The sequence below is a fragment of the Salmo salar genome, chromosome 25 (genome assembly GCF_965601325.2).
Source record: "Salmo salar chromosome 25, fSalSal1, whole genome shotgun sequence".
NCBI lineage: Eukaryota > Metazoa > Chordata > Actinopteri > Salmoniformes > Salmonidae > Salmo > Salmo salar.
In genome coordinates, this window is record NC_138315.1 from 15,909,033 (window position 1) to 15,933,304 (window position 24,272).

The 24,272-nt window shown below is 41.3% G+C and overlaps 1 protein-coding gene across 2 annotated transcripts in view; it reads right to left on the minus strand.

Moving 5' to 3' along the window:
* The window catches only part of LOC106586238 (obg-like ATPase 1), a 42,327-nt gene extending 18,665 nt beyond the window's left edge, over positions 1 to 23,662 (minus strand). Inside the window, exons 1-5 of one of the 2 annotated variants that reach the window (XM_014173298.3) lie at positions 23,448 to 23,662; positions 23,244 to 23,335; positions 21,765 to 21,908; positions 20,697 to 20,824; positions 2,907 to 3,082 (exon numbers count right to left, since the gene is read on the minus strand). In XM_014173298.3, the coding sequence (XP_014028773.1) occupies positions 2,907 to 3,082; positions 20,697 to 20,824; positions 21,765 to 21,908; positions 23,244 to 23,335; positions 23,448 to 23,462 (555 nt within the window). In that variant the 5' untranslated portion in view covers positions 23,463 to 23,662. The remainder of the gene's footprint in view (positions 1 to 2,906; positions 3,083 to 20,696; positions 20,825 to 21,764; positions 21,909 to 23,243; positions 23,336 to 23,447) is intronic. The other variant, XM_014173299.3, reaches the window with a different exon arrangement.
* Between the last annotated feature and the right edge of the window lie 610 nt (positions 23,663 to 24,272).

The window sequence follows — 24,272 nt, forward strand, 5'->3', positions numbered from 1 at the left end:
GAGAGGCCGGGCTTTGACAGGGATGGCACGCACAAGGCCCCCCTCGCTCTCTTAAAACCGAATAAAATGCCCTCTAGTGAGTCGCACTAAGTTCACCTGTTTGGCACACGCCATATTCAACAAGGACCATCCAATAATAAAAGTATGAAGAGAGAAAGAAAGAAAGGGGAAGAAAGAGAGAAAAGGTAAGGCTAGTTGGTTGGTAATGTGTGTGTTATTTGAAACCCCTCAGGCTCTCTGCAGTGAGCAGTCATTGAATGTGCACTAGTCAGGTACTAATTACACACCGTTCCTCGTGGAGAAAATATTAGGCTTTTCCAGCAATGTTTGCCACATTCATTACTGAAGCAGTTGTGGGTTGAGAACCCACAGGCAAGACTGGGCCATGACAGGATCTGGGAGCGGGAATGGGTGGGAACATGGGAGGGAGGCAGTTATAAAAATTTGTAATAAAGAAATTGAGCCTATTATTGTTGATCCGGCCCCCACAGAAATTAGCGGAACACATTCTTTTTTGTTCCTTTCAACTTAGCCTCCCCCTTCATATAAAACCTCCTCCACCCCCTGCAGCCCTCCCCCTACCTCCTCTTCCCTCCCAAAACCCTCGCAGCACTCCACAATCACACAACCCTTTAAAGAACAGAGGAAAAGAGCCTGCCAGAGCCTCAATTACACAATGGCAGAAAAAGCTCCACACACTGACCCCCAGGCAGCTGCATTCACTCTCTGCACATCTCTCTCCGCAGGAATTCTAAAGGCCTTTTAGTCAGGCAGCCAGAGTGCGGCCAGCAGGAGAGAGAGCAGGAAGAGCGCCGCACAAGTCTTCACAGAGAGATTAATCATGTGTGAAATGGAAACAGCAAACGGCCAGTGACATAGGCTGAACCCGCTCCAGGTTTCCCTCATCAGCTCTGGCCCTCCGTGCAGCGCTCCTCTAACAGGCAGGTGTTAATAAAAGGCATATGGGTCCCACAGGGGTCAAACACATACGCCTGCCACCAGGAAACACTGCTGGGGGTCTTAGCTGCTGACTATTATTGTTTGTTACGGACAGGGAATTCTGGGATGAAACATTGTCCTTGTTCAATGTACATTATGATCTCAAATGGATTGAAGTGATCATAACAACAATCTTTTAATATGAGTTCGAATAGCCCATTGTGTTGCAACATAAGGCCTATACAGTGTTCCACAATATACAAAGACATATTTGCTTGTGAACCCACAATCAGCCAGTTGAATTCATGCTGAACAAATACATGCATGATTCAATTGGCCGAGTATTCTCAGAAAAAGGCAGATGGCATGGTTTCAATCCCTGTTGAACAAGTGCAGATATCATTTCTATTTTATAACAGGAATAATCAGCTTCAGTTATAATACACCCCATGTTTGTCTCAGTCCTATCAATACCGAACACATGTAGGTAGCTATAGAATATTGAGTAACATCATTATTTTGTATAGAAATGTGTATAATATGTCACACTACAGAAATGTAAATATCTGTATTTAAATGCGTGTTAATTCAGTATTCAGGTGTATTTTCGAAAGAGAGAGGACTAAGTGAGGAGCTCTGGGAAAACAAGCTGCAGCTACAGAAATCAGTGCTTCGTTCTACGTTCTCGTTAATTACTCAGTAAGTGCTAATTATTACCGTTTAAATTCAAATACATGGTATTTACCTGGTTATTTTATGGTACTCAAGGCACTATAAAAGGACGTGCTGCTAAACCATTTATTTATTTACATTAAGGAGAATCATGGTATATGGTGGCAGAGGCACTGCCTACCCTAAACCTGGACATAAACAGAAGGACGAAGGATGCTCTCAGTAAAACAAAATAAAACTCAGCTGAACGTGTCAAATACCAAATTCAGCCTGTAAGAAATGCAGCCTTTGATAAGGACCATTCTCTCACTTCTAAAGGAGCTTTCTATAGATTTCACTTGGCAAGGCGTACGCAACCTTTGACAAGTAATGTAAATTATTTTTATTCATTGCCTAAAATTGTCAGCAATTATGTGCGTCAGCGGCCACCTGCCTGGCCTGAATGACTGCCCGTCTGCCGGGCTGCTAAGGGGGATTACTCTGAGGGGGACCGACCGGCCGGGGCCCCTGCAGCAGGTGAAATGGCCCCGCTCGTTAGTGTAATGAGCGGTCAGAGGCTCCATGTGCAGGGGTTCTGAAATTGAGCACGTCGCTCCCTCTGAAAGGCCAGATTACCTCGCTTACTCGCCCATTCTGCATTGGGTCACACTCCCTCTGCCCTGCACAGAGCACATCATACAATCACAACAGAAGCAGAACTACCGCAGTAAATACTGCAAAGCTTCATTATATATCAATATGATTACTTAGGTTTGGGCCCCACATGCATTTCGACATGATATACAGTATATTTCGATGCCCTCTAATCTTACACAGTCTATTCTGTGTCTCACTGCGGAGAACCGAAGAATGTTCTGTCAAAGCACATTTATTGTATTCATATCTGGATGTGGGATTGTGGGTCACCCATTGTATGGCCTCACCCAATTTCCAGAAACTGCTGTGGGTGCGAGAGCGAGCTAGCGAGAGCTGTGCTGTGATTTGAGTATTACTTCAGATGAAAAGAGGCTTGTGAAAACACTTTCATTAGCCCAGCACTGTGACCCGGGGTTAGCAGCTGAATACCTAACTCTCTATTCATGATTTCAACAGCAGAAAACCCCTGACCCCCGATCACTTTCAATCTCAGAAAAAGAGAGAGAATGGCGCGAAGACAGGAAGGAGACCCTACGGGGGGAGAACAGAAAAATCATTTTTTTCCTCATTGACACTGTGTGTGTGTGGAACGCTGGGTTATTATTTGTGCTCACGTGCTGTGTGGGAGCTGCATTGGACATGCTGGGACATTGACTCACGTATTCAGGTTTGAGTTTCTTGTCGCTTCCCCTCACGGCCACCTTCTCCAGCTTCTCCATAATGGGCCCGATCATCTCCTCATCCTTCAGCCTCAGCTCCTCATGGATGATCTCAATGTCCCTCACTGGGTCCACATTCCCCTCCACATGGACAATGTCCTCATCCTCAAACGCACCTAGAATTCAGCATCAGTATGACATCACTATAACACACTACCACATACACAAGTACTTGAACCTTTTTTGTCGCTACAGAAATACACACAAGCACATACCACAGGAGGTTGGTGGCACCTTAATTGGGGAGGACGGGCTCGTGGTAATGACTGGAGCGGAATAGGTGGAATGTTATCAAATACATCAAACATATGGTTTCCATGTGTTTGATGCCATTCCATTTGCTCTGTTCTGGCCATTATTATGAGCCGTCCTCCCCTCAGCAGCCTCCACTGACACACACACACACACACACACACACACACACACACACACACACACACACACACACTGCATCATCAGGATCAATGGCATCGACTGTTCCTCAGGTCACAAGTTGTACTATGAGTACTGAGATCACCAACAATGATTACATTCTCAGGGGAAAATTGGAAAAATAAATGCATCCACTTCAAAAAGCACAGTGGGAGAAAACCATGGTAAATGTAATAGCCAAATCACAATACATTTGACTATTCTACAAAATACATACCGTAAGCAAGCACACGTTTTGTAAGCACCACTATGAATCTTCAACTTGCAGTGTCATGGTAAATTCCTCTAACAGTTGTGGGCTTCCCCTTTTACTTACATGGAAAACTTGAACTCTTTGCCAACTTTAGTACCACAATATATGAGTTTAGCCAAAGGCGTTTCGGTTTTTATTGTGCTGAGAAACAAGACAACTTTCTGTACATGTGCCTGTGCCAGAATGTACATCTGTATGGTGTGTAGCTAGTTAATTTCTAAGAGGCTGTCTGGCACAGCCTCTTAAAATGGTGAGGTATAAACCAAACACAAACAGTTAAATAATGCCCACCTGGAAATAAAAATGTATTCATACGTAAAATGTTACTGTAAATATGAATACATAAAAACAGGTCCTTCCCTCTGCTAATCAATGGCCTAGTTGCAATGGTCTTGATGGTGATTAGATAATGAAGCACTTAACCACACAATTTAGCCAGCCACTGATGATGTCCTCCTCCTGATTCTGGAGAAGGGCTCAGGGTTCCGGCCACGGGGCAGGAATGGAGGGGTAGTGGGGTGTGGGGAGGAATCTGTCAGACAGGGACTGACATCCTTTAACACCAGTCATGGCCATCTCTCTGGCCCACTATCTACTATGTCATTAACTAGTGTCAGCACAGTGATCGTTACCATTCACCCAACTGGCAGGTGACAAGAATCATTTATGGCTTCTCCGACATCCGACTGATATTTTAACTTGTTTTCTGAAACTTTTACTTCTATTAAGCCACGAGTAAAACACCATGTAACTAAACACAAAGATGTTAGTTTCTGTGTATGGTTAAGCTCATTAGCAGCATACCCTACACATCTTCTTCTACCCGACAAGCATTAACAATGAGTTTTTTGAAAATCATCAAAACTGTTTTAGTAAAACACTGACATCTTCAGTTGCACTTGAACCTTACATTTTCACGATAATATGAAGCTTTATCATCCACCTGTGTAGCAGGGTTGCGCTAAATTCAAAATTGAATTGAGAAAGCCTCGGAAATTCCAATTAAATTCTAGAAGTTGAATTAAATTTGTCGTAAACAGGATACAGAATTGCAATTTGAATTTGAATTAAAGGAAATAGAATTTAATTTCGTGAAATTAAATCAAATTCAAATGCCTCTCCTATTCTATAACAATATACCTATTGTACATAAAACATAAAACGTGTCATTATATACATGCATCGCTCATCCATATATTTATATGTACATATTCTTATTAATTCCTTTACACTTGTATGTATAAGGTAGTTGTTGTGAAATTGTTAGATTACTTGTTAGATATTACTGCATGGTCAGAACTAGAAGCACAAGCATTTCGCTACACTCGCATTAACATCTGCTAACCATGTGTATGTGACCAATAACATTTGATTTGATTTGTTGAAACAATAGATTTTCAGGACAAACTCTTAAAATGAATGATTAATGAAAACAAAACCTTATTATTTTTCATTAATCACAACAAAAAATATGGGGGAAATACTACATTTCCCAGGACCCATTACTTTAATCCTCAAGTTGGCCCTAAAGCTTTAAAAAAAAAAGCCAAATAAAATTGCTTATTTTAAGCACTAACGTTAAAAGAGTACAGTATATGAACATTGTTTCCAGAGGAAAGTGATATACTATTTGTTATCTAGTAACCTGTCAGATTCAATGAAACTCGTGTTCTATGACTGAGTGGAATTTATTTGAATTGCACTGAATGAAGTTCTACTTCCTGTCACTCAAATTCAAAATTCTACATCCTGTGGGGTTTGGCCAATTCAATTTGAATTTTAAATCGTGAGTTGAATGGGAGTCAATTCCAAAATTCTGAATTGACCACAACCCTGCTATGTAGTGTTTGTCAGGACATTGAAGCTCAGGTTAAAGCATTTCTGTGTTAATGGATGATGCATGATACATCTGGCATCTGCGTGTTTTGGCGAAGAGTTACTTTATTCGAACAGCACTCCCGCTTGAAGTGTTGACACCTCAGTGGAGGACTGTTGACAGTTGAGGCCTAGTGAGGAAATACATCATTTGATTGATTCATGCCACTTATCATGGCTGTCATACTTCTGATTTAGAACAAGTTTCAACCATGATTCATGTTGGAAATATTGATGATTCATGGCGTGGACGGGTGTTTACACAGGTTTTACAACAACACTGCAGTTTCCTGAGATTTCCTCTCCCCTGTTTTTTAACTAATTGAGTTATGTGCTGTGTTATATTTAAGCAATAAAGCCCAAGGGTGGAAAAGTAAAAAGTATTTTTTGGTCATACCCGTGGTATATGGTCTGATATACACTACCGTTCACAAAAATTTGGGGTCACTTAGAAATGTCCTTGTTTTTGAAAGAAAAGTACATTTTTTGTCCATTAAAATAACATCAAATTGATAAGAAATACAGTGTAGACATTGTTAATATTGTAAATGACTATTGTATCTGAAAACGGCATATTTTTTATGGAATATCTACATTGGCGTACAGAGACCCATTATCAGCAACCATCACTCCTGTGTTCCAATGGCATGTTGTGTTAGCTAATCAAAGTTGATCATTTTAAAAGGCTAATTTATAATTAGAAAACCCTTTTGCAATTATGTTAGCACAGCTGAAAACGGTTGTTCTGATTAAAGAAGCAATACAACTGGCCTTCTTTAAACTAGTTGAGTATCTGGAGCATCAGCATTTGTGGGTTTGATTACAGGCTCAAAATGACCAGAAACAAAAAACTTTCTTCTGAAACTCTTCAGTCTATTCTTGTTCTGAGAAATGAAGGCTATTCCATGAGAGAAATTGCCAACAAACTGAAGTTTTCGTACAACGCTGTGTACTACAAACGTTTTCAGCTGTGCTAACATAATTGCAAAAGGGTTTTCTAATGATCAATTAGCCTTTTAAAATTATAAACTTGGATTAGCTAACACAACATGCCATTGGAACACAGGAGTGATGGTTGCTGATAATGGGTCTCTGTACGCCAATGTAGATATTCCATAAAAACTCTGGAATCTGCCGTTTCCAGCTACAATAGTCATTTACAACATTAACAATGTCTACACTGTATTTCTGATCAATTTGATGTTATTTTAATGGACAAAAAAAAATGTGCTTTCTTTAAAAAAAAACAAGGACATTTCTAAGTGACCCCAAACTTTTGAACAGTAGTGTATATTATATATTCTTTATGTGCATGTTACACTGACTTCTTCTGACACTCTGACATTACACAAAAAACAAGCAATCTATGGAAATGCAACTGCTTACATCACCATTCAATCATTTTGAACTCTGATAGCGTGATGAGATCAACAACAAAATGACAGATTAACATGAAGTCAAATTTGCCAGTCTCATCCGAGTCAACAGAAGCTCCACACCTTGGTGCAAGCAGTCATGATCATGCGTGTCGTTGTCATACTCATGGTAAAATGAACTTATCCAATTACACTTTGCCTAATCAGGCTGTTTTGGTTCCTCTCCTCTTCCAGAGGTACTCCACAGTATAAACAGTTCACTTACGCCACACAGAAAGAGGCCAATCAGTGGAATTATTGTTTTGCTGCCCCAATTTGCCAGCTCCCAGTTCTACACTGATTGGAATGAAAATGTGCTACTGTGTTCACGGTCCCTCCATGAACTTAAAGTGAAAATAACGCAATGTGAATCATCTGCGAGATGCATAAATGTATATACTGACAAAGGATTGTCATTCTTTTTTGGGGGGATAGATAAAACAAGAATGTGTGTGAGGGTTAATTGTTCTATCGGCTATATCTGTAATATATATTCGTTGGAAAGGCTGGACATAACAATAATATAACTATAATAGTCGTATTTTGACATTGTTAATCTTCTAAATAACAGCCCTCCCAACAAACGGAGAGCTCTCTATTACACACCCAGAATTCAGAAGTGGATTGCGAGAAAGAAGCCGCACCACTAGGTTGAGGAGCAGCTGATCCACCACCCCTTCAGTGATCTACCAACAGTCTTTACTGAACACCACATTCCAAAGTAATTTACTTTCATTTCCTCTAATTTCACATTTACATCACACCAGGCCCATTCAGGCCTTAGTAACTGGGCTACTATCTATGCATGAGGAGAAAGAGGGAAGAAGAAGAAGAAAAAAAACGGAGGAGGTAAATCTCCACAATTAGGCCTTTAACGACTGGGTCTGGGTAGGCCTCTGTGAAGACGGCACTTATGAGACTGCGGCGCCACACAAAGCCACAAGGAAGACAGTAAAAAAAAAAGAAGAGGGGGGGAAGAGAGCCTGGTTTCAGGAGTCAAGTCTATCTTCCAATTAACATTTTACTGCTTTGTTTCAAATACTGTATGTTTTGAAGAGACCATTAGCAGGTGTTCCTTTATTGACAGAACAAAGGGCTTTATCTTTTAAGGGCCCGAGTGGCACAACAATGCTCTGACCAGAGGATGCCGTAAGGAGAGGAGTCTGGGGAAGCCTTGCCTCAGCAAAGTCATGGGATAGGACTCTTACGTTAGACCACCAGTGAGAGCACCAGTAGCAGCACCAATGGGAGCACCGGTGGGAGCACCAGTGGGAGCACCAGTGGGAGCTAGGGACTAGGGAAACAGAGCAACAGTGCCTATCTCTAACATGCACTGCCTTCTCTTTTGTTAGCATGTCTCAATAGATTGACTTTACCTTTTACATCATCTGCAATGTAGAATTCCGTTCCCACAGTGTAAATAATACAATTCACAGACATAAGAAATTACAAATAGGTATTGAACAAGGTCTGTTACGTCTCTAGTTCAAATCATTTGGCACAATAATGGGCTCATTGATTGTTTTTGGTTTTACAGCTTGTTACTCCTCTGAGGTGCTGACATGTGAGCTTTCAATGAACCAGGGGGACAACTGTTTCAAGAGGCCATATATTTTCAGTTTGTAGAGGTGAAGCACTTGAAAACATGCAGCTAGTTTGAGGGGCTGATGTCATTACTTTTCTGTCAAGTACAAAGACAAGGAGAGACAGGAGAAACATGTCACAAGTAAATACTGATCAAACTGACTCCTCTAGGCCTCCCGAGTGGCGCAGCAGTCTAAGGCACTGCATCGCAGTGCTAGAGGCATCACTACAGACCAGGGTTCGATCCTTGGCTGTTTCACAACCGGGCCATGATCGGGAGTCCCATAGGGATTGGCCCAGCATCGTTTGGCCGGGGGGGCTTTACAAGTAGGCTGTCAATGTAAATAAAAATCTGACTTGCCTAGCTAAATAAAGGTTAAATAAAAAATAAATAAATAATGTTGCTACCTGGAGAGGCTATGTGGTCAACATAATTCAGTCAAATTACAGTCATCGCTGGGGCCAAGCTCCCTGCCATCCAGGACCTGTACTGTACACCAGGCAGTGTCAGAGGAAGGTCCATAAAATTGGCAGAAGATGGCTGACGTTTTACGTGCTCCTAAACAACTGTGTTATTTTTTTTTTTTATTTGTGTTGTTTGTAACTTATTTTTTTACTTATTTTGTACATAATGTTGCTGCTACCATCTCTTATGACCGAAAATAACTTCTGGACATCAGAACAGCGATTACTCACCACGAACTGGTAGAAGCTTTTCCTTTAACGAGTCCGATGTGAAGGATATACTGCATTCCTAGGAACAGGCCCAAATCCATGTCATTTGCGTGAAGAGTTCATTGACTAGAGCTCAGCGTTCAACACCATAGTGCCCTCAAAGCTCATCACTAAGCTAAGGACCCTGGGACTAAACACCTCCCTCTGGAACTGCATCCTGGACTTTCTGACGGGCCGCCCCCCAGATGGTAAGGGTAGGTAACAACACATCTGCCACGCTGACCCTCAACACGGGGGCCCCTCAGGGGTGCATGCTTAGTCCCCTCCTGTACTCCCTGTTCACTCATGACTGCACGGCCAGGCACGACTCCAATACCATCATTAAGTTTGCCGATGACACAACAGTGGTAGGCCTGATCACAGACAATGACGAGACAGCCTATATGGATGAGGTCAGAGACCTGGCCGTGTGGTGCCAGGACAACAACCTCTCCCTCAACGTGATCAAGAGAAAGGAGATGATTGTGGACTACAGGAAAAGGAGGACTGAGCATGACCCCATTCTCATCTACGGGGCTGTAGTGGAGCAGGTTGAGAGCTTCAAGTTCCTTGGTGTCCACATCACCAACAAACTAACATGGTCCAAGCACACCAGGACAGTCATGAAGAGGGCGCAACAAAACCTATTCCCCCTCAGGCGACTGAAAAGATTTGGCATGGTTCCTCAGATCCTCAAAAGGTTCTACAGCTGTACCATTGAGAGCATCCTGACTGGTTGCATCACTGCCTGGTATGGCAACTGCTCGGCCTCTGACCACAAGCCACTACAGAGGGTAGTGTATATGGCCCAGTACATCACTGGGGCCAAGCTTCCTCCCATCCAGGACCTCTATACCAGGCGTGTCAGAGGAAGGCCCTAAAAATTGTCAAAGACTCCAGCCACCCTAGTCATAGACTGTTCTCTCTGCTACTGCATGGCAAGCGGTACCGGAGTGCCAAGTCTAGGTCCAAGAGGCTTCTAAACAGCTTCTACCCCCAAGCCATAAGACTCCTGAACATCTAATCAAATGGCTACCCAGACTATTTGCATTGCCCCCCCCCCCCCTTTACACTGCTGCTACTCTCTGTTATTATCTATGCATAGTCACTTTAACTCTACCTACATGTACATATTACCTCAATTACCTCGACTAACCAGTGCCCCCGCACATTGACTCTGTACCGGTATCCCCTGTATATAGCCTCACTATTGTTATTTTACTGCTGCCCTTTAATTATTTGTTACTTTTATTTCTTGCTCTTATTTTTTTTAAGATCATTTTTATTTTAGTTATTTTTTAAACTGCATTGTTGGTTAGGGCTTGTAAGTAAGATCTACACCTGTTGTATTCGGCACATGTGACAAATAGGATTTGATTTGATTTGACTGTTCTCTCTGCTAACGCATGGCAATCAGTACCAGTCTGCAACCAACAGGACCCTGAACAGCTTCTGCCCCATAGCGATAAGGCTGCTAAACAAGACTGCTAAATAGCTAATCAAATAGCTACCGGCATTGACCCTTTATTGCGCTAACTCTCTTGCATTGACTCTATGCACACACACTGGACTCTACCCACACACTCACACATACTTCACTGACATCCCAACACACACATACAGATGTAGGATCCTAATTTCAGCCAGTTTGGTACAGCAGGAGAATAATCCTGCAGCAACAGGAAATGTGAATTATTATGTGGATTATAATTTATGGACATTTTACATTAGGTCAAATCGAGTCTGAAATTTTAAAACTCAAATACATTAAAAGTTTGCATTTCTCAGCAACAAAAGAGCGATCAAATTAAGATCCTACATCTGTACACACACTACATATGCCCACACATACATAGCACGTGCACACATGCATACTGACTCCACACACACTCATTCACATGTACCACATATGCTGCTGCTACTGTCTATTATCAACCCTGTTGCCTAATCACTTTACCCCTACCTACATGTATATAGCTACTTCAATTACCTCGTACCCCTGCACATCGACTTCGGTACTGGTACTTCCTGTATATAGCCACGTTACTATAACTCGTTATAGTTATTCACTATGTATTTATTCCTCGTGACATTATTTATATATTTTTTTAAATCTTTATCGTTAACTCTGCATTGTTGGAAAGGGACCCGTAAGTAAGCATTTCACTATTAGTCTACCACGGTTGTTTAAGAAGCATGTGACAAACAACAAGTTTAGTGATTTGATTTGATTCACTGGCTGCTAACTTCCTGTGCATGTTTTCACATGTGAGAGGGGGAAGAGCAGATCTAAAGCGCTTGCATTCCTGGCCCCACTTTTAAGATGTTCTATACAAATCTAATACCGCAATTCTCCTGGTATTCAAAGCAGTAAAACGACTTTATGAGTTTGTCAGGAAAAGCCCATTATGGCCGTCTTCCCTGCATCAAAACACTGGCAATATAGACAGGATTATTTATGTTGATCTCTTATATATATAATATATATATATATATCATGAAGAAAATAAATGTTGATAGCAGACTTACATGTGGGACTCATCTCACTTGTTTTGGGTTATTTAGTTTCTCAACGGATTGCAAAAATGGAAAATACATCTGTATCTAAAAAGAAATGTTTAAAGACATCAGAAATTGTATGTTTGTATATCTAAAAGGACATCCTCATGTTTCTGGCAAGATACCATATTTCCAAATTGATTGTAAAGAAATGACAGTGTTTCATCCTATGAATATCAGTCGGCTACCTCAAGGTATCTCCCATTCCAATATAATCTCAAGCCAATTGCAGTACTTCCAAACAAACCGATGTAACAAATGTGTATCTTTTCAGCAATATTTTTGTCACTGAAAATAGGTGCCAAAGTGAAGAGCTGACATCTGACTGGGAAGATAACCTCTCAGTCTAGTTGGATATTTATGCAGTTGAAGAATGAATGTACTGGGGAGGCTCCAGTTTTCATTAACTCTGATAGACAATAATGGTGTTCATTCGCTTTTCATTTAAGTCCCCTCTGTCATTTTTTTTAAGCCAGTGGGTCCGAGAGCACCTTGATTGAAAGGAACCATCATATGCACATCACTGTTGTCCCACATCATTCAGAGAACAAACCTTTTTAGATTCTTAACTACCATAGCGGTGCTGATTGCACAGGCACCAGCAATTTCCTAACCAACCGCAACCTGAACAATGATGTGTTCGGCTTTCAGACCCTCCAGGCCTTTCAAAGGTGAATCATTTTACAGTTTGGAAAGGGATCACCATAGCAACTCCTCTTTGAGGGGTTTAGAATCACCGTCCAATAATTCTATGATCATCGGGCCCAGCCATTCCCAATGGTTCTTTTCACAGCAGACAGGGAAGGGGGGCAGAAGGAGGAAGGAGAAAAATTCTACAGTCTATTTCAGGCAATTCATCCGCCAGCCCCATTAGAATTCAAAATATTTCGACCTTCAATCACCAAGCATGTTATCTGGAGCTGCTGTGATCTCCAGTCAAGATGGGTAGACGTTTTAGTCTAATCACCCACGATGAGTGGAGGCTGACAAAAACTCTTCATTCTGCCAGAATCCAAATGCTCATTTAAACGGTGAGACAGTATATATCAACACAGGCCACAAACACGCTGGAGGAGGATTCATGGTCTCCACCGGTAAATAGAGCAAAATGCCGTGGATCTGCTCTGTGTCTCTAGGAAATCACATCACTCTGTAAGACAGCAGATGATATAATTGCAGGAGCACACACACACACACACACACACACACACAACAGACACATAGGCTGCATTTCTAAAAAATAAATGATTGCGCTCTTACAGAACATAAATAGGAAGTAACTTATCCCATCGTCTCTTTGCTCTGCCGATTAAATGCAACTATGGAAATGCTGTAATAATTGAAAATACATACATAGAATACTTGGAAACTGGCCTGGGGTCACTTCAGATACTATTTCTCTGAATACTGGAAAGAGTTTGGAGTATGTTGTAATGACTACCGAGTACAAATCACACCGTGTTCAAACTGCTCAACAAAGCAGTGACAAATGCTCCCACATACAAAACATGAGTTTAGACTAGTTCAACACGAAGTGCCTCTCTAGTAACGGAAACAAAAGGTAAAACACAACCATTTGTGCATTTGGTGGCTATCCAACTGAACAATCATTTCTGTGAATGCAGTGCGACTAGCTACAAGCATTTCGCTACACCCGCAATAACATCTGCTAAATATGTCTTTGTGACCAATACAATTTGATTTGATTTGATTTACTAGGACGCTACAGAGTGCTGTCAATTCATTATGCTTTCATCACAGTCGTTTCCTTTCCATCACAAACAGTATTTTACAATGTTACCAGTGGATGATTCTGTCAGTCCTATTTTTACCCAGGGTACACAGACACTAGAAGTGCCTAAAGGTCAGAAGTGGGGAACAGGGTGAGTTGTCATCACCAGAGGTTCCTGTCTACAACTTCTCGGTGAGTCACATGATCACCCTCCGCACCAACACCAGAGGGGCCTCCACACAGGAAGACCAGCATTCAGTCTCATTCCCAGACTCCCTTTGACATCATTTGGCAGATAAATCAATGCGATGGGTAAATACTACCAGTATCTGGATTGTTGATTGGCAAGTTCAGATGTTCAAGTTCAACGTTTTTATTTATCAAATTACAGACAGCAAGCACTCCCTGAAATACTTGATATTACGGTTAAAGATCCAATACTCTCTCAATATGTCCACGTGTAAGATATAGTATAGTAATGCTTTGCTCTGCCTTTTCCCGCTGGTTAAACGTAGTAGTATGCAGGTGCTCAAGGCATTAGAGTGAGAAGAGTGGGAGACTGCTGTTTTCCAATTGATTGACCACATCCAGTGTTTGTGAATGAATGTACTACATTGTATGCTACTTCTTTGGCTACACACACTGAGCAATTAATACACATGGATGAGAATGACTCACAACTACGTACAGTATCAGGCTATGGCGACAGATTCATAAGCATAAGATTTCTGATGCTGCCTTTGGCCTGCTCATGCAACTACTAGGGACGAGTCTGTGAGCATCCTGCTTCTTCAATACATAGTTGGAGATCAAACCAGTGTGAATTAGGCCATGCGGGGAAGCATATGGTTGCTGGTGAGGGACACAGAACAGTCGAGCTAGAACGTGTCCGTGTCTGAGGAAGAGGATCCAACAGTGTTCCAGTCACTGTAGAAGCACTGGGAGGCCATACTCTTCAAACCATTCCCTTATGAAATATGGCAAACTAAGGCATTCAATAGAATCAGCTTTCAGGATGCCAAAATGCCCCTTAATAGTTTTCGGAAGGTTACGTTAAAAGCAAACCCACTGTTTATACCATTTTGTTTTTAAACCATAGGGGTTGAAAAATGTTCATAACATGCACACTACTGGGAGAATTGAGCAACTTGGTCTGACTCGACTTCAAAGTTCCAACGCCAGGCTGAAAAGCCTGTTTGACAACTGTCTGGCTTCAATAAGGCTCCAGCTGAAGTGTGTAAAGTCGGAGAATGCACTGTTTAGAATATAATCATGCTCTTCATCAATATGTCAACAAGTTAATGATACAAATATACATCAACAAGAGTGTTGTTTGACTATAAAACAAATCATAATAATATGAACCTATCACTCTTGACAATAATTGAATTGAAATGCAGGGGGGGGAAAGTAGTGTCTAGTGTCATTCAAGGAAAATGAAACAATAGCATATAGGCCTACATTTACAAAGGGTTTCCATAATGGTCATTGGGAATGAACCGAAAGTAAAAAGGTTCAGTTTTACGGCTAATGTAGTGAACAGTATGGCTGAGGTTTCACAAACCTCCACCTCATTGGATCAGAATCAGGTCAACCAGTCCTCTGGTTTGGCACAGGCACATGCACTAACAAGCACTTCACTGACACTCAGCTAGTGCTCTGCTCTGCAATGGAGCAGTAGCCACTTTTGTAAGATGTTTGGAGAAACATGTTTCGAGTTTTCAGACAAACATACTGTTCCAGACAAGAAAAAGTGTGCTCACCCCAACCGTATAATCAAGCAATATAAAAGAAGTGCCTGGAATATTGCAGCCTGTACTGTAATTGCAAAACAAAACCAGCAATGTTTAATGGTTAACTTGTGGAACATACCGCTTAGTCTCGAAGGAGTCCACAGAGGGAAAACAATGGTATGTCAAAACAGATAGTCGTAAAGTCCCAGTAAAAGCATCCACATAATTTCATCCCTATTTAGAAAGACTGTTTTGTACACACAGAAACAACAGAGCTGGTTTTGGTTTGAGGATCTGCTTCATTCTTTGTGTCAATAAAAAAGCAAGCACATACAGTGTCAAGTGAAAGCCTACACAACCCTGGCAAAGCTTCCACATTTTGCTGCCTTAAAATTAAATAAACATTTATTTTTTAAATTGGGGAGTTTCCGAGCGATCTGCATAACCTACTCCGCACTTTCAAAGTGAAAGAAAAATGATAAAAATGGTCCAAATTAATACAAATAAAAAAACGAAGAAATCTTGATCATGCATGTCCTCACACCCCAGAGGTAATACTTGGTGGAAGCGCTTTTGGCAGCCATTACGGTCCTGAATAATTTTGAATACGATTCTTCCAACTTCTCAACACCTCTTGGAGAGCCAGTCTGGTATGTCTTCCTCATTCACATGTGTGTAATTGTCCTGCTGAAAAATATAACTCCATCCCAGGGTTAGGTATTCAGAAGACAGAGGCAGGGTTTCCTCTAATGTTTTACTGGGGCTTTCATTTTTATTTTGATCCTGACAAATTCCCCAGTCCCTTGTCGATGACAAGCATACTCATTACATGATGCTGCCACCACAATACTTGAAAATACAGAGGATCAACATTGCATTCACTCCACATTACTGGCCTGTATGGCAAAGTGAAAAGAAGCCAGTGTTAAAAAATCTATTCCAAACCATCCATTATGTTTGCAACAAGCCCATTAAGTAATACTGCAAAACAACACAGCAAAGAAATGCACTTTTTAGCCTAAATTAAAAACGAAAGGTTTGGTTAAAATCCAATACAACACAACAGAGTGAAACTCTCTGTATTTCCAAGTATTGTGGTGGCAGCATCATGTTATGGATATGTTTGACACTGGCAGGGACTGGGGAGTTTGTCAGGATCAAAGAAAATATAAAAGGAACAAAGCCCAGGTAAAACGTTAGAGGAAAACCTGCCTCAGTCTTCTGAAAACTCAACCCTGGAATAGTTTTATTTTTTCTGCAGGACATTTACACACATTGTAATGGCAAAGACACACCAGAATGGCTTTCCAAGAGGGGGTGTCCTGAGTGGTCCAGTCTCAGTCCTGGCTTACATTTGTTTGAAATCTGAGAAAATGTTTGAATATTGCTGTCCATCAATGATTATCGACCAAATTGACTGAGCTTGAAAAACTTTGACAAAAACAGAGGATGGGCCTATATGTTGCTACACAATGCTCCTCAGCTCGGCAACAAAAACAATAACAATGGTTTTGGGGCGGTCAGTGGCACTGTTACCCCCTACTGCGGATTCCATCTCTGAGGCAGCAAAATGTGAAGATTGTGCAAGGTGTGTGTAGACTTTCACTAGCGGCTGTAGGTAAGCACATATCATTTGACGCAAAACCGAATATTAACATCGTGGAAATACATTTCAATGTGTCCATAAGTACAATGTCAAAACAAAGTCATTCAGGTAGATAGAAATATAAGCCTCTAAATATAAGCCTCTAAACATAAGCTTCTGGGAAGCCTCTAAACGGTGTTTAGAAACAATATTAACATGGTTGCTTTTCCCTGAGGCCACTGCAGACAGAAGACAACACAGTATCACAGGAAACATACTGTACCTGTATCTTTAGTCAGAATATGAAAGGGAGAGGAGGATACCTAGTCAGTTGTACAACTGAATGCCTTCAACTGAAATGTGTCTTCCGCATTTAACCCAACCCCTCTGAATCAGAGAGGAGCGGCTGCCTTAATCGACATCCACGTCTTCGGCGCCCGGGGAACACATTTATCTAGTGATGTAACGTCTATACAGTACATGTTATAACTGTTAAAAACAGTACGACCTCACTAGAACAGGGATTTCCCAGAGACAGTCGACAAAAGTAATGGTTACAATGTATCCTCCGTAGGCAAATCTCACCTAACACGACTTTGTCCTAGTGAGTAAATCCTTGCTATAGCTTAGTTACAGTGGGTGGTCCTCAATTGCATCAACAAAAGCAGACAACCTCCTCTCAGACCAGTTGTCTAAGGGAACTATATCGTTCCATACACAACACACCCTTTCATGAAAGTCATTTAGTGTACACTGGCGCAGCCTCCACTTGATACTGTACAGTATATTTCAATGGTTTGTTATAATAGTTAGGAAAGGAGGCTGCATTGTGATGTGCTTCCTGTATATTTGAAGAGAATATAACCTAATGCCTTCTTAATCACAGGAGAAATAGTAACCATGTCGAAAGCAAAACGGCAGCGGGATATCCGTTCCACGGCTGTGAAGAAATATGAAAATGTCACAAGCTACACATTTGAGATATTCATCAGAGTCCTGAGGTAGTTCACGACGTACAGTCTGTCACACAAAGTCAGTTGAAAGGCTATTGGAAAATGGCCTCGGATCTGAAATGACACACTTATACTGTCCACCAAGTAATCCCTTGCAGAGATGACCCGGGAACAATATGAGAAAATGGTCTGTATTTGAACCCTGTCCATTTGACTGCTCTCTGCCTGCCACAGCCTAGTCACTAATCAGAGCTCTTTTCATATAATGGCAAAGTCAATAGCTGCATACAATCAGTAAACAAATTCAGCAATTTTTAAAATAGCCTCCATCCACATTTTTGTAGCAGCAATTTAAATTATTCTAGCGTGTAACACCTTAATTATGTAAGACAAAGACGATGTCGAAGGCACAAAAGAACTTCAGGCGCTGACCTAGACATGTGAGAAGTATTTTGTGGGGGTTGTTTTGCGAATGCACTCACATCTGTCTATTTACTGAGAATACAAAAGACTGTTAGTGGGCATGATAAACCGAAAGCAACAATGCTGAATTGTACTTGTATTACAGAAATGGCCTTTCAGCTTTCACTGAACAGCGCCAACTAACCCTAAAAAGCCATTTATCTGCACAAAAATGAGGGAAAACGGAGCAATGTTTCAATATATTTAGTGTGATGCAGGCTGGTATTGCATTGATTTCGTATCATTTAAAGGATATTTCATATAAAACACAAAAATGTGATTTTACTGTGTTATATATATATATATATATATATATATACATATACACTGGAGTAAACAAAACATTAAGAACACCTCTTTCCATTACATACTGTCGATTGACCAGGTGAATTCAGGTGAGCTATGATCCCTTATTGATGTCCCTTGTTAAATCCACTTCAATCAGTGTAGATGAAGGGGAGGAGACAGGTTAAAGAAGGATTTTTAAGCCTTGAGACAATTGAGACATGGATTGGGTATGTGTGCCATTCAGAGGGTGAATGGGCAAGACAAAAGATTTAAGTGCCTTTGAAAGGGGTATGCCAGGCGCACCGGTTTGTGTCTAGAACTGCACCGCTGCTGGGTTAACACCTCAACAGTTGTTTCTAATGTTTGGTATAGACAGTGTATATTTCCACACTATGAGGTTGGAATAATACTGTGAAAATTATGATAATGGCCTTTTGGTGTAAGAGCTGTTTGAAAAGACAGCCTGAAATTTCAGTCTGTTTTGGCCTGCCTAAGGGATATCCTACATACCTGGTTTGAGGAGTTAGAGAGGTAACTTCGGTCAACTCTGAGTTCAACTTGGGATAACCAGTCATACGAAAGTGGCTCACCTTTTAGCCAGGCAAATTTCAATGGAAATGAATCCTTCAGAACTAACCTGCAGGCTAACTGCAGGCTAACTCACAGCTAACTCCCCTTACCCTAAATGAAATGACTGAGCCGCGAGTTGAGGACCAATGAAATCAGATTCCCTCCCTCTTGCAAAGATTGCGTCATCATCCCCTTCATTTGAGGAAGACGACTGATTAAATATTTTATTAATTAAATGTTTTTTGTGTGTTAGAAAATAGTAAAATGGTAAAATACCTATCACATTATTTAGTAATGACAGAATGCATTCAAAGCGTAAAACTTTTGTATGACTTAATAACATTATTTTATCGATAGGAGTGGGATGAAAGTTGCTCATGCATTGATAAGCACATCAAAGACGGCATTAACTATAAGTAATAAAATAAAGATGGCACTTCGACAAAGCCTATTTCACACCACAGCCTGCTGAATTTGCAATATACATTTTCCTTCATTTTGATTTTGGCACAAGTGAAAATGTGGCCCTGACTTGCCCATGGATTGACGGTTTCAACATTGTCTCAATGAAGAGTTCGGTGTTCGAACAGCGACATGCACACACAGCTACAAGCCTCCCAGAGTTAGCGGCAGGCGGACAAGCAATATCCACCATCGTAGTACGCACTGTAGATCGGATGAATCCTGAGCTGGAATGTGATGCTAACTGAAGCTGGTTCGCTTTAGAAAATGTTTGCTTCTCAGGATACCCCTCTGGTGACATCTCCAGGCGGTAAATTAGTTAATCGACCAATAAGAAATAGAGTTCCAAACCTCTCTGCCAATAACAGCTAGTTTTTAATTTTACAATCCTAGCAAAATTATTGCTTAAGAAATTGCTCTTTGCTAAGAAGCTATTTTTGTTTCTTTCTGACCATTTTAATTGAAAACAATCACAGTAAGTTATTTAATTGTTACTCAGAAATGATTTGATATTGAGAAAGAAACGGCTGCATTGGACCTTTAATCTTACTGTATTTTTGCCATACGGCTGCATTGGACCTTTAATCTTACTGTATTTTTGCCATACGGCTGCATTGGACCTTTAATCTTACTGTATTTTTGCCATATAGGCTACTTACCATTCTTGTGCTCAACCATAATCAACTGTGACATTTTGGGATCAAGTTACAATAATCTGTGGTCACAGGAAGCCACTAAAGACATCCCTCTGAGTCAAGTTTTATTTCCCAACCTCAGAGTATGCTACCGATTGTGGGCAGAGAGTCTACCAAACCAGACACGGTTCCATTCATTCCCTTTTCTCAGATTCCAATTCAGGGAAAAACTCTGGACAGGAATGTGAGTTTTGGGTCTGGCTTCACCTGCACTATCCCTGAATGTTGTGTTTATCTTGGAACCCAGCAGACAGAACCATTTAGGCCTCAGTAGAAAAGCTCTGTCAACTGCTTTCAACAACATTCTACAGGGAGGCATGAAGTACATTTTCAGTAATTCTTCTCTTTAACCAGATGAAAAGCGAGTCATTTTACAGAGTGATATACAGTGTGCTATAGTTTGACAGGTGGGACTCACGTGTCATGTGGAAGATGCCATCGCAGGCACTGATGTGGGAGAGGAAGGCGTTGCCCAGGCCCTGGCCAGCATGAGCTCCCTTCACCAGTCCTGCTATGTCCACCACGTTCAGGAAGGCTGGCACCTTGCTGCAGAACAGGTAGTGGGGTTAAGGCAGTGGAAAGGAAACAGGGGTTATATAAGTCAGCTAATGTCTAACGTCTAATATAACAAAATACAGAGACAAGCCCACAGTTTGTGAATCAGTCTTTCTTACGTTTTTGGATATGGATCAACACTACCAGGGTAGATTCTTGGTGGTCAAACAGTTTCTAAGATTTCTATGAAAAATACACAACATTCATAACAATAAAAAAAATATATGTTTTTTTTTTTTTCTCTGGCTACTGGGTATTAGCTATCTATCAGAATAAGTGGTAGCCCTTAAGCCTCATGGCTCTATCAGCCTTCCCACTCAATGTGGATAAATGAGAATAAAACCCAACAGAAGCCTGTACACTAAGACTGTTTCTACACCATAGCAATTATACTTCTACTACAACAACAGAGGTCGGTAGTGGTGCCATACCTTGATTTCATCATCAGGCACCTATACCCTGGAATGTACGGTTTGAGACATAAGAGCTATGACTAAAGGGTGATGGTGTTTATGTCATACTGCTCATGGAACAGTCGTAGCAGAGTCATAATGGAATGTTTCACATTGCTCCGCGCTGAACATGTTATATTGCGCTACCGTCAACCCCAGAGACAGGGAGACATTGGTTCACTGCTGTGATTTATGACTCTCTCACATTAAACCAATAGGCCGGCCTAACCTCGCTCATAATGACATATGATAGCCAGCCACTGACACATAAATGCTATGGCCTCTTACTTAAAAACAACTAATAACACGAAAACCTGCAGTTATCTTTATGTGTATCGTAAAGGACTGGCAACTCAATGTCAAAAACATGTCGGTATCTTCTCACGTCGCTGTAGTGTATACTTGCGGTGGCCTATACATATTTGGCAGAGATCCCAAGTCTGAAGTGTGAATAATACGTGAACAGTGAGACCCCATACCTGACAGGCTTGTGGAATTGGCACAGGAAATCGTAGCGTTCATCTGGAATGGGCACTCTGCTTTCATTTGGGTCAATGGTGCAGAAGGGGAAATTCTCAGCTGCAGCTTGACTCTTTGTCAGTACGTTGAAAAAGGTTGACTTCCTAGAAATAAAAACAGCACAGAGGTCAACGCATCCCAGAAACTGTTGGTGGATCCTGATGGCTTGAGAGTATGATGTTGGTTTATTCAAAGACCTCAGCAAAGCCTGCAAGACCATTTCATCTCCACTATGAGAAAGAAGTAAATCTAATATATTGAACATTTGATCTTCAGAATCATAAATGGCCTGATTGTGAAACACTAAGCCCAATTACAAGGTCAGATAATCCCATAATAGATCAATTGTGCTTGGAATCCAGGGGAAAATTATGTTCCTGACAGATCTGAGCTGTTGAACGGGTACAGCCAAACATAGCCCCATGTCGTGCTCACTGAGCGATTTCTGTTCCACAGCACAAGCACCTCAAGAGTGCTTCAGGTTGCACTGACTACCCAATGAATGCAAGTGTAATAACGGCAAGGCAGTTAAATATAATCCTGGACGTTTCTATCTTTATCCCCTCACCTGGTGCGCTCCACATTTCAAGGATTGGTTTGGTTTAGACTCCAAAACCTACAGGACTGGAATTGACCGGATATTGTTGTGATAAAGCATGGATTCATCTTATAATCGCAGGATTATTCCGTTGTCATATATTTCAAGGATATTTTAGATCACCCTCAGAAAAATACAATCTGCTTTTGATTTACATTTGTTATTCCGCCTACAGTGGTGGACAAAAACATGTCACTTCAATCAGCTCTCATGTCGCTATTCATCAGCCCGTCACAGTGCATGAGGCCAGGTCAACAGCAGTGGGGGCTAGGCAGGGTGGGGAGCAGGGTGAGGACAGTGATCATGTTGAAGCCACACGCCTGCTATTATTTCATACGGGAGAAATGATCTCCAAAGAACACTCGTGCTACCATCCTGATCCCTGTACAGTGGAAATGACAGGAAATAGCAGAACACCATAGTGTGAGAGCAGTTGCTGCTTGGTAGGCTTTCAGATTATACACCGTGGTATCGTTTGTTGTATGTCTTTATCGGAGTAGGATCTTATCATTCCCATGTATCAATCCCAAGCATTTTGTGTCTGTTTGTTCTAATCTTTTACGTTTAAGAGTGGGTCAATATTCTGAATTATTGAATGAAATTAGGCTAATTAAATTACTGGTGCAGGGTTTGCGACCTTTAGGTTCACATGTACAGTGAAATGCATGCACTAATGGCATATGACCTGTAATGAACTAGTCAATGAATGACCAGAATACCTTTACACTGGCTCATGGGAGCCATATGAATACATTTAGTACTGTACTTAAAAATACATAGGCCATGTTGTTAAGCAGTCTAATGTATATTTCCAGTTTACATGTAACGACTATAGACATACCCTACATTGGGCAATCCGACGATTCCTATTTTCAAAGAAGTCCCAAACCGTCCAATCAGTGGTGGTGGCTGCTGTCCATCACCTCCCTTCTGCTAACAAAAACAATGTGTCAATGTCCATAGGGCGTCAGACCTCATGGCATTATGTAATCGGGGCTACACATTCAGCTTTGGCCTGAGTTACTATAGTATACACAAAACACACCTTCTTGGGAGCCATGTCCTTTTCTTCAGTTTTTGCTGCCTACTAAATCTACTCACAATTTAGTGAAAAAAAACATATATTGCTGTTAATGTACGCTCTAGAGAAGAAGCTAATAGCGGTCTAGCTAACAGCAAGTTCAGTCGACCTCACTCACACTGGCTAACGCCTCACTCTCAAACTAGGACATGCGTCTGGTCGAAATGAAAGATGACACTGGTAGCTGGCTAGCTGACCCATGTTTCTAAATTTAGCAGACACTTGTTAATGTTAGGCCTACTGTACTTGTGAGGTGAGCCAACATCACCACAGAACATAGACAACATATGTACAAGCCAAAATCGGTAACTATAGGATTTATTACAGGAGCCTATCCAAGTGTCAGGCATGTAACCAAAATGACAGTCCCTCACGTACAATATGACAGTGGCAGGGAGTGCTGTTTTAGGCTGCACCTCTTATCAGGGAGGGTTAAATCAGTGCAAGTAAGCAGCTGTGGGATTATAGTGCCTTTAACAAGGCGAACAGGGGCAGAGCGGCCATTTCATCTGGCATTTCGGGCAAATGCCAGATGTGCTAGTCCATTTTGTGGGGACCTCAAGGGGAAAAAAATGGGCCGGTGTGTTTGACATGTCAGGGCCGATTTCTGGTTCCATTCCGCCCCTGAAGGTGAATCTTCTAGGCTACTCCTTGCAACAGACTGGTTTGTCGCTATGGTTTATCTCCCTCCCCATTAAAATTATATTTCATATCGAACAGGAATATGATTCTATATCTTCCTGTTATGCACCATTATATAGTGAATATAAGTCTTCCCGCATATGTTTT